This window comes from Saimiri boliviensis, chromosome 14 (genome assembly GCF_048565385.1).
Source record: "Saimiri boliviensis isolate mSaiBol1 chromosome 14, mSaiBol1.pri, whole genome shotgun sequence".
Lineage (NCBI taxonomy): Eukaryota > Metazoa > Chordata > Mammalia > Primates > Cebidae > Saimiri > Saimiri boliviensis.
Window position 1 is genome coordinate 31,752,042 of NC_133462.1, and position 11,146 is coordinate 31,763,187.

The 11,146-nt window shown below is 47.0% G+C and overlaps 2 protein-coding genes across 4 annotated transcripts; one reads left to right on the plus strand and one right to left on the minus strand.

Annotated features, from left to right (window-relative positions):
• Positions 1-380: 380 nt before the first annotated feature.
• LOC101049660 (cytochrome P450 4F11-like) lies at positions 381-8,949 on the minus strand. Of its 3 annotated transcripts, XM_074384471.1 has the most exons (6): positions 8,478-8,949; positions 7,597-7,708; positions 4,972-5,043; positions 2,746-2,867; positions 1,773-2,043; positions 381-716 (listed from the first exon to the last, which is right to left on the minus strand). In XM_074384471.1, exons 3-6 carry the CDS (start codon positions 4,975-4,977, stop codon positions 576-578), a joined length of 540 nt encoding a protein of 179 aa, XP_074240572.1. In that variant the 5' UTR covers positions 4,978-5,043; positions 7,597-7,708; positions 8,478-8,949; the 3' UTR covers positions 381-575. The 3 variants fall into 3 exon arrangements, with proteins under 3 accessions (XP_074240572.1, XP_074240573.1, XP_074240571.1); XM_074384472.1 differs by lacking the exon at positions 7,597-7,708 and having other exon boundaries at positions 381-530; XM_074384470.1 differs by lacking the exon at positions 7,597-7,708.
• Positions 8,509-8,837, plus strand: LOC120362683 (large ribosomal subunit protein eL39-like). The gene has a single exon (XM_039465732.2). It carries the CDS (start codon positions 8,553-8,555, stop codon positions 8,835-8,837), a length of 285 nt encoding a protein of 94 aa, XP_039321666.1. The 5' UTR covers positions 8,509-8,552.
• Positions 8,950-11,146: the final 2,197 nt, after the last annotated feature.

Consider the following 11,146-nt stretch of genomic DNA (forward strand, 5'->3'; position numbering starts at 1 on the left):
ATATCTGTACATTTCCTCTCCTCCTCCTGCCTGGTCTCTGTATTCCAGTTAAACTATAATTTATGTGGAGGATTTACAATGTCTGACACACCTAGCTGAGCCTTCAGCACAGAGATACATTGAAAGTGAAGGCGAATTGGGTGAAAGGAGAAACGCCATAAGCCCACACTCTAGTCTATGAGGTGGATTAAAGGTCTACCTTGCCCAACTCTTGCCTCACCTGCTCCCATGGTCTGAGTAAAAGTTTGGGTCCCAGGTCTTTGAGGTTGTGCAAAGCCTTCCACCCCCATACCTGCAGCACAGTCTCTGTGCAGGGGAGGTTTCACCAATCTCTACAGGCTCACGGTCCTTCAGAAGCTCTCTGACTTCTTGCCAGCAGCGTTCCTGGCATTCTGGGTGCCTTGAAAGGTGGTATAAGACCCAGGAGAGACCACTGGCCGTGGTGTCATAGCCTGAGGGGCAGCCAAGCAAAACTGGGTTTCTGGGCTGCTTCAGCACCAGAGGGTGGACAGCATCAATACTTTCAGGCCCTGGGGAGAAGGCAGGGAAGCGGAGGACGGGCAGAATGGAGTAATCTAGGGTCCACCCATCACGTCGCTGGAACTGAGAGTCCCCTGTCCCCACTGCAGTCCCACAGTGAGACCCTCACCCCCAAACGTGAAGGTATCTGCTTCTGCTCTTATGTCCTTATCAGACAACTCCCTCCCATCTTCATCCTGGAGAGAAGGTAAGACAATACCCACGCCCCACATCACACCAGCTCTGAGGGCTCTTGAGTCAAACCTAAAACAATTTCTGAAGATCCATCCTCCTTCCAGAAACCCAAGCCCATCGTGCACTCCTAGATGTCTCTTGGGCACCACCATCAGAGCCCACCACCTACAGACAACCCCCTGGCTTCTCTGCCTCCTATGTGGCCCTGCTGGGAAGAGTCAGTGACCTATGGATATTTTCTTGTTTCTGGATAATGAGGACTTTTGGAGTAAAGCGTTACTGCAACCTGGGTCACAGCATATTTCAATGGCAATCTGGCTTGGAGGTTGGAAATCAAGTATTGCTCTGAGGATAGCTGCTCACATTCTAGAGTGGTAAACCCAGCTAGTCCTTCTTATCTTTCCAGAAGGCATCTGGGTCACAAACCTATAAACCTAGGGGCATGACGTCTCCCTGGAGTGGAGTAGTTTTTACTCCAGAACAAAGCAAACACCTCTCTCTCTCTTTCCTCTCTCTCCCTCTCTGTCTTTGTCTCATTCTCACTCTGCCCTGGAAGGAAGAAGGGGCAGATTGCTAGCTGTCCTATATAAGCTCCAAGATGTAATAATGCAGGGCCCCTCTCTGCTCTGCATTCTGGTGTATTTACAGGTAAATCATTGTGTTCCCCTGGGTGGAATATGGGAATGGAGAGCCAGCTCTACAATCCTACTCTGGTTGCTGCTATTGTTGTGGATGATTAATGGGCTACTGTAACCCAGGGGTCTGGTGCATCTGTCATCATAGACATAGACAAAGACCTAGACAGAGAGATATGCATAGAAATGTGTCACTAATTTACTGAGATGTAAGTAAAGAAAAATCTCAGGCTCCCCACTGTCTCAAATGTAGCAGTCCCCTGCTGCTGAATTCCACCAACAACTCTCAAACCTCTCTCTGACCTGTCTTTTTCAAGCATGTTCCATGGCTCCCAGCACCCTCTGGATCGACTCCAGGCTCTTTGATTTGACATTGGCATAAATGTCCACTGTTACTTGAACTCACATCCCAGAGAAGCCCACCTTGCTCAGCAGAAGCACATCAATGAAGTCTAAAGTCTTGGACTTGGCCTTGTCCTTGAAGAAGTCATCAGTACCCTGAGTGGGGAGGGCGCGGCGCCGCTCCTGGATGAGGGCGTCTGTGAAGTCGTGCACCAGGCGGCAGGCCCTGCGGAAGCGCCGCCCATCCGGAGTCAGATAACACAGGAAGTCCGAGTGCAGGAGAAAGTGCTGGTTTCTTTTTTCTACAGAGGCACTGAGTTCCAAGGTGGCGGCGATATAGTCGCTGGGCTTCCTGCATGGAGGTAACAACATATGCAGTGTCCCAGGAGCACCTCTCACCAGCAGCTACAATCTACTGCCCATCAGGAAATTGAGCATCCAGAAACAGCCAGGAGACTTGACTCTCCAAACTCTCTTCTCTCCAGGCACCTAGGTACCCAGAGCACAGCTTGCACACCATGCTTCTCTCCTGTGTCTCACACCCGCTATCCAGTCTGGACTCTTCCTTCCAAACACTGTTCACAAAACTCAGACCTCACCATCTTCCAACTCTTTCTGGCTCAGCCCCCACCATAACCGACTTGCATCCAATGTCAGCCCCATGTAGTGTCTACATGACAGGCAGACCTCAGCTGTGACTGCACCTGTCATCGGCTCAGGCCCCTTCAAAAGATTCCTGGGAACCTCTTGATAAAGTTCATGCCACTTTTCCTGATTTTCAGTGTCCTGAAATCTAGCCCCGTCTACTTCTACCACCTCATTTCTACTGCCTGTTACACATGCTTGCCTCATCCTAGCCTTTTTGCCTATATTCGGCTATTTCCACCTACTTGAAAGGACCATGCTTCCTGTCTCGCCTTCCCCACCCTTCAAAGCCCAGCTGTGACACAATTCCTTCAGGAAGGCACTTCTGGTTACCCTGGTCAGTCATCCCTTTCCAAGCTACTCCCTTGAGATCGCAGCCCAAGTTCTCAGGCCCAAGGGAAGGACTCACTGCTGACAATTACTATCAAAGCTGAAGACACATTTCTGCAGAGTGTCCAAGGTCATGAGGCTGATGTGCTCAAACATGTCTAGTCTTGTGGTGCCCACTGAGGCCAGGCGCTGCCACTTGTCCTGGCCAGAGAAAAAAAACAGAGCTGAAGTTGTGAACTGCCTCCTGAGAGCCCCTTCCCAGACCCAGACATCAAGATGGATGCCCCGCAATCATCCTCCTGTTCCCCTGCCCCAGGCACCCATCCCCAGGGAGGACCAGCCTTGCATAGGAGCGGAGACTGTTACTATTAGGAGGTAAAGACTCATGGCTGGGAGTCAAGAGACCTGGGATGAAGTCCCAGCTCAGCCTCCTGTGGTCTGTGTGCTCTTAGTCAACCTCCTGCACTCCCGTAGGTTCCACCTATCAAATCTTCAGTAACAGTTAGGACAACCTGCTCTGGGGACAGATAAACCAGGGTACAGTCGCTGCTCCACCACTTCTAGCCCACTTACTATCTGGTTGAAATTTGGCGAGCTCCCTAATCTCTCCCGCCCTCAGTTTCATCCTCTGCAATAGGGCAAAACCAACCATAACCTCACAGAGTTATTAAAATTAAATTTGAAAACATATATCATGGAGTTGGCAAATGGCCCTGTTTCTGGGGTATGGTGAGTGCTCAGTAAATGTTGGTTTCACTCATCTTCTTTGCTATAAATTCATTTCAAATGTATCCCTGTTGTGGGAGGGAACACTACACACTGGGGCCTGTCAGGGGTGGGGGTCAAGGGGAGAGAGAGCACTAGAACAAATACCTAATGCATGAGGGGCTTAAAACCTGGATGACGGGCTGGTGGGTGGGGCAAAGCGCCATGGCACATGTGTACATATGTAACAAACGTGCTTGTTCTACACATGTATGCCAGAACTTACATATGTACACTTTCATAAAATACATTTATTTAAAATGAAACCTATTTTAAAATATATTTTATACTTTATATATATTTATATACATGAAGATTTTATATGTGTGTGTATATATATATCTCCCTGTTGTGATATGCCAAGAATGTAAGACCCTGTTGTTCTTACTTGGGCTCTTTCTCAGAGTTGTGTCTGCAGACAACATTGAGAGATAAGACAATGACTTCCCCTGGGCCAATATCCAGCCTGCTTCTGCTTGCTATAAAAGCACTTCCCTGAGCCTAGGGCTCTTTTCCTCCCATGCAAGGCACTGCATGAGCAGGCAGCTATTGAAACCTCTCTGTGGCACCCTGTGGATTGGGATGGAGAAATGAGGCAAACCAAGAACATGCTGCTTGCTATGCCATGAGTAATAAATCACCCTTTGTCTCTGACCCAGGACTCTCATATCTCCTGGCAGAATCTATGAAATATTAACAAAGCTAGCTCACCAGCTTGTTAATAAGTAAGAAAAACAACCTAAGCAATTCACAAAATCCCAACTCCCAATTCTTCACTTCTCCCTGTATTCACACACTTTGCACTATGATTTTCCAGCAACTTCTATCAAGAGATGGGGCCTGCTTTATGCCCCTTTGAGTCTGCACTGACGTCAGCCTGGTCGAACTTGGAAACATTGCAGAGAGAATGTCCAGAGCCATTGCAGTCTCCTCTCAGTCTCTCAGAACCAAGTCTATGCCGTGTGAACAGCAGGGTGCCTCCTGGAGGCAGAGAAACAGATGGAGAAAAAAGTCCAGGTATCACAGCTGAGGCCATCCTAGATCGACCTGAAGCTGTTGAAGCCCCAGGCAAACAAGTGAATAAGCTGAGCCAGGATCAGCAAAGCTGCCCACCTGACCCACAGCTGCTCATGTACCAAGAGTGATCCCGTCCCCATGCAGAAGAACCAGCCAACTGTCTCACAGACATGCTAGGTATCATAAACACTATTGCTCTAAACCAGTGGGTTCTGAGGTGGTTTGTACTCAGCAATTGCTACTATGCAATCTTCGTTTTTACTCTCTTGAGTTTGAAGGGTTTCTGTGAGAGAAACATGGAAACTCACACCTTCTGAGACCTACTGTGTGCCAGGGACATGACTCCATTACATGATCTTACCACCTTTAAGTAGAGATTATTATTCCCATTTTACAGATATGGAAGCCAAGCCCCAGAGAGGAAGAGCATTGGCCCCAAAGCATAACCAAAATTCCAGACTGGATACGCCTGTGGTCCCTCTGCCCTGAGGCTCCAGCTGGACCCAGAGTTGAAGGGACTCACGTGCATGATGTTCACGCTCTTGTTGAAAATCGCCACATAGGGCTTGAGGATGTTGAAGTGGAAGGCGGGCGTCTAAAACAAAAAATAATAAATATAAACAAATAAATAAATAATTTTCATTTGCAATTCTGAGTTTGGCAAGAAGAGTGAACTGTGGCCCCGTGACTGGCATGCACATTTTAGAGTTCACAGTGTGCTCTCTCAGAAACTGTTTTAGTCAAAACTGTGTCATCATCTCTGGCCATTCACTTTATTCAAAAGACTTGACTTAAAATGACTATTTATGGAAATCAGCTTCAACTCTAGCCTCAAAAGACAAAAACATTGTAGTTCTAAAGATATTCAAAAGAAGGTAATTAAGGTTATTAAAAAGCAATGAAGGGCCAGGCACCATGTCTCACACCTGTAATCTCAGCACTTTGGGAGGCTGAGGCAGAAGGATCACTTGAGTTCAGGAGTTTGAGACCAGCCCGGGCAACACAGTGAGACCCTGTCTCTACAAAATAATTTTAAAAATTAGCTGGGCATGGAGGTCTGTGCCTGCTGTCTCAGCTACTCCAGAGCTTGGAATTGGACAGTGACTTGACGCCAGGAGTTTGAGGTTGCAGTGATCCAGGACTGCACCACTGCACTCCAGCCTGGGTGGCAGGGAGAGCTTTCATCTCTGAAAGAAAAATAAAGGAAGCAAGGAAGAGCTGCTCCTCCAAATACTCCCACATCATTTGGGGCAGTTACAAGATTCCAGAAAACATGGAAAACCTACCTTGAGTAACTTTTTGGATGTATGCTTATAAGAAAACAGATCTCTTTAATTAACTCATAGAAAGACTAACAGGAAAGGAGCCTAGGGGACGCGTGGTTTTACTTCCCTATTTAATTACATTAATTAATTAATTAATTTATTTAGATGGAGTCTCGCTCTGTCACCAGGCTGGAGTGCAGTGGCGTGATCTTGGCTCACTGCAACCGCCACCTCCCAGGTTCAAGAGATTCTCCTGCCTCAGCCTCCTGAGTAGCTGGGATTACAGACACCTACCACCACGCCCAGCCAATTTTTGTATTTTTAGTAGAGACAGGGTTTCACTATGTTGGCCAGGATGGTCTTGATCTCTTGACCTGTGATCCGCTCACACTGGCCTCCCAAAGTGCTGGGATTACAGGTGTGAGCAACGGTGCCTGGCTCCCTCATTTTAAACGTGAGAAAATTGGGTACCAAAGAGAGGAAGTTAACTCATCAGATAGAGAAGAGCCTCTCCTACCACAGGGGGTCTCTAATTGGAAAACCAGCAAAATTTGTTCCCTGCCTGATTCTCCAAGATCTTAGCCCAAAATAGAATAGAAATGTATCCACTTCAGAGGACAACTGGTTCATCCTTTGCCTTTTACACCTCTTTAGCAAGCAGTGTTTCTCAACTTTGTGATTGTGCAAACTCTTGAGCAGCACAAACTCCTGAGCTAAGAGACGTTCCACTCTGTTTGCAATTGAGGGCAAAGTCTGGGATCCTTGGACCCAGCTCCAAACTCCTTTTCCTGAAGTCTGGGGTGGCAGGGAAAAAAAAAAAAGCATTTATTTATTTATTTATTTATTTAGAGACGGAGTCTCACTCTGTCACTTAGGCTGGAGTGCAATGGTGCCATCTCGGCTCACTGCAACCTCCCCCCCCTCCCCGGGTACCAGCTATTCTCCTGTGTCAGTCTCCCAAGTAGCTGGGATTACAGGCATGCACTTGAGGTTAGAAGTTCGAGACCAGCCCGGCCAACATGGTGAAACCCCGTCTCTACTAAAAATACAAAAATTAACCATTACAAGTGCATGCTGGCTGGCGCTTTGTAATCCCAGGAACTTGGGGGAGTCTGAGGCATGAGAATTGCTTGAAACCAGGAGGCAGAAGTTGCAGTGAGCTGAGATTGCTCCACTTCACTCCAGACTGGGAGACAGAGTAACACTCTGTCTTCAGGGGGAAAAAAAAAAAGGAGAATTGGAAAGTTGTATCTAGAGGCATTCAGTGAAATTTGATGTTAAGAGACAAGGAAAGGGAAAAACGGAGAGTGGAAAAAAGCAACACTTCAAGAGTTTAGCTGGTGTTTTTATCAGAGATAGTGTTTCTTGGACTCTTCTCTGTTAAAAAAAAAAGTAGCCAGGTATAATGACTCATTCTTGTAATCCTTACACTTTGGGAAGCCAAGGCAGGAGGATCGCTTGAGGCCAGAAGTTCAAGACCAGCCTGGGCAGCATAGCAAAACTCTATTGCTCCAAAAATGATTTTTTTTTTTTGTGAGGATCACTTAAGCCCAGGAGCTGGAGGTCGCAGTCAGCTGAGATCTCACCACTGCATTCCAGCCAGCCTAAGGAGGCAGAAAGAGAGAGAAGAAAGGGAAAAACTGAGCAAGAATGGAAGAAGGGCAGGGTGCAGTGTCTCACACCTGTAATCCCAGCACTTTGTGAGGCTGAGGGGGGCTGATCATCTGAGGTCAGGAGTTCGAGACCTGCCTGGCCAACATGGTGAAACCCCATCGTTACTAAATTTGTAACTATCTTGAGCAGACATATGAGGAGAAACAGGTCATTGTCTCCAACATCAAAGGAATGAACCAAGATGTTGATTCTGAAGAGCCAACACTTACCCAAGAAGCCTCCACAGTGTGACCACACAGGGCCTCCACCAGCACTGAGTGTCGGAATTAAGGCATCTGAGGCTGGGCCACATTCTTGCAGAGGCCCCGCTCAAAACGTGGCCTGGAGTGATCAAAAGATGTTGATGTGGCAGCTCCTCACCAGATGTCCTGCTCCTACTCTTGCCCCTCCACCTCCTGCAATGTCCACCTCCCGGGTTCAAGCAATTCTCTTGCCTCAGCCTCCCAAGTAGCTGAAATTACAGGCACCTGCCACCACGCTGGGCTAATTTTTGTATTTTTTAGTGGAGACAGGGCTTCACTATGGTGGCCAGGCTGGTCTTAAACTCCTGATCTCAGGTGATCTACCCGCCTTGGCCTCCCAAAGTGCTGGGATTACAGGTGTGAGCCACCATGCCTGGCCTTTTTTTGTTGTTTCTTTTTTATTTTTATTTTTTGGTTTTAGAGAGAAGGTGTAGCTCTGTCACTAGGCTGGAGTGCAGTGGTGAAATCATGGCTCACTGCAGCCTCTATCTCCTGGGCTCAAGTGCTCCTCCAGCTTCAGCCTCCTGAGGAGCTGGGACTACAGACATGTGCCGCCACCCACGTGTGGTTCATTTTTTTTTTTTTTCCAAGATGGAGTACAATGGCCTAATCTTGGCTCACTGCAAACTCTGCCTCCTGGATTCAAGCAATTCTCCTGCCTCAGCTTCCCAAGTAGCTGGGATTACAGTCATTTACCACCATCTCTGGCTATCTTTTGTATTTTCAGTAGAGACAGGGTTTTACCATGTTGGCCAGGCTGCTCTCAAACTCCTGACCTCAGGTGATCTACCCACCTCCGCCTCCCAAAGTGCTGGGATTATAGGCATGAGCCACCGCGCCTGGCGTACCTGGTTAATTAAAAGTTATTTCTGGTCTCTTCCTTTCTCCGCCATCGTGGTGTGTGCTTTACTCCGTTTCTTGCCATGTCTTCTCACAAGACTTTCCGGATTAAGCGATTCCTGGCCAAGAAACGAAAGCAAAATCGTCCCATTCCCCAGTGGATTCGGATGAAAACTGGTAATAAAATCAGGTACAACTCCACAAGGAGACAGTGGAGAAGAACCAAGCTTGGTCTGTCAGAAATCACACATGCGATTGGCACACGTATTCATGCTGTCCGAAGGTCACAATCGAGTGTTACTAAACCAAGCTATCGGGAGACGTTTGAACAGATTCCTTTCTGTATCTGTTATGAAGGCATTAGTTAGTACAACCCACAGTGCTTCCATTATTCATGTTTTAAAAAAAAAAAGGTTTTGGTTGCCTGGGTTCAGTAATAAATATGTGAGACCTTTCACTTCAAAAAAAAAAAAAAAGTTATTTCTGCAGAGCCAGGGGTCTCTGTATGTTGCCCAGGCTGGTCTTAAACTCCTAGCCTCATGTGATTTCCCTACTTCGGCCTCCCAAAGTGCTGGGATGACATGCATGAATCACCATGCCCAGCCCCATTTTTAAAAATTAACTCAGTTTCAATTGCCTCTTATAGAAATATCATCAAATAGAAAATGTCAATGTTAAGTAGGATTTCCATGAAAAGGTGACAAATCACAAAATCTCCCTTCCTTGATGCTTATTCATACCTTTTACCTTTTTTTTTTTTTTTTTTTTTTTTTTTTTTTTGAGCTGGAGCCTCCCTCTGCTGCCCAGGCTGCAGTGTGGTGGCACAGTCTTGGCTCACTGCAACCTCTGGGTCACTGAAACCTTTACCTCCCAGGTTCAAGCAGTTCTCCTGCCTCAGCCTCCTGAGTAGCTGGGATTACAGGTTTGCACCACCACAGCCAGCTAATTTTTGTATTTTTTGCAGAGACGGGGTTTCCTCATGTTGGCCAGGCTGGTCTCAAACTCTTGTACCCGCCTCGGCCTTCCAAAGTGCTGAGATTACAGGCATGAGCCACCTCGACCGGCCCCTTCATACTTATTCATTCTAACAACATTGATTGTGTGCCCACTATGTGCAATAACTAGATTAGGTTCTGAGAATGAACAAGATGAGACTCCTGCCATAGGGAGCTTCTGTTCTGATTCGGCATGAGTTGGGGAGGAGAACAGGCAGACAAGCAGTTCAGTAAATAACAAGCTGATTTTTGAGTGTGATATCTGCTTTGAGAGAACCAGGCGGGACGAGGCAGTGCAGAGGAGGATGAGCCCCCTTCACAGGGTGAGGGAGAATTTCTCCGCAGAGGTGATGCGTGAACTGAGGTCTGAAACATGAGAAAACATGAGAAAAATCCAGCTGTGGCGGGAGGTGTGGGAAGTCCATTTCGGGCAGGGAAGAGCATGTGCAATGGTCCTGGAGGAAACCGCTTGGCATCTACAGGAGCAGAAAAGAAGCCCAGATGCCCGATGCAAATGAGCAAGAGGAAAAGAATAGAGGTGGCAGGCAGCGTCAGGTCACGCTGGGATTGGTTTGTTTTTTAAAGAGACATGGTCTCACTCTGTCACCCAGGCTGGAGTGCAGTGGGGCAATCATAGCTCACCGCAGCCTCAACCACTCCTGGGTTCAAGGGATTCTGTCATCTCAGCCTCAAAAGTAGCTGGGACTACAGGCATAAGCCCCACCAGGCCTGGCTAATTTCTTTTTCATTATTAGAGACGAGAGTCTTGCTGTGTTGCCTAGGTGGGTCTCAAACTGCCGCGCTCAAGTGATTCTCCCATTATGACCTCAAAAGGCACTGGAATTACAGGTTTGTACACTACATCTGGCCAAGACTGGGGGTTTTAAAATGCTTTACTTTTAATTTTTGTGGGTACATAGCAGGTGTACATATTTATGGGGTGCATGAGATGTTCTGTTACAGTCATGCAATGTGTAATAGTCACCTCGGGGTAAATGGAATACCCCTCACCTTAAGCATTTATCCTTTTTTTGTTTTACAAACAATTCAATTATGCTCTTTTCCCTGTTTCTTTCTCTCTCTCTCTCTCTCTCTCCTTTCTTTTTTTTCTTTTTCTTTTTTTTTTCTTTTTTTTGAGATGGAATGTAGCTCTGTCTCCTGGGCTGGAGTGCAGTGGTGAAAATCTCGGCTCACTGCAACATCCGCCCCATTTCCCCAGGTTCAAGTGATTCTCCAGCCTCAGCCTCCTGAGTAGTGAGGACTGCAGGTGCACGCCACCGAGCCTGGATAATTTTTGTATTTTTAGTAGAGACAGTGTTTTGCCATGTCAGGCTGGTCTTGAACTCCTGACCTCAGGTGATCCTCCTGCCTCAGCCTCCCAACGTGCTGGGATTACAGGCATAAGCCACCACCCCAGCCTCTTTTAGCTATTTAAAAATATACAATAAATTATTGCCTACCATTGTCACTCTGTGTACTACCAAGTACTACATCTTATTCCTTCTAACTGTTTTTTTGTACCTGTTAATTATTCCTGTGTACCCCCTCCAGCCCACCCTGCTCTCCAGCTTCTGGTAACCATCATTCTACTCTCTATTTCCATGAGGTCAATTGTTTTAATTTTTAGCACTCACAAATGACTGGGAGCACGTAAAATTTGTCTTTCAGTGTCTGGCTTATTT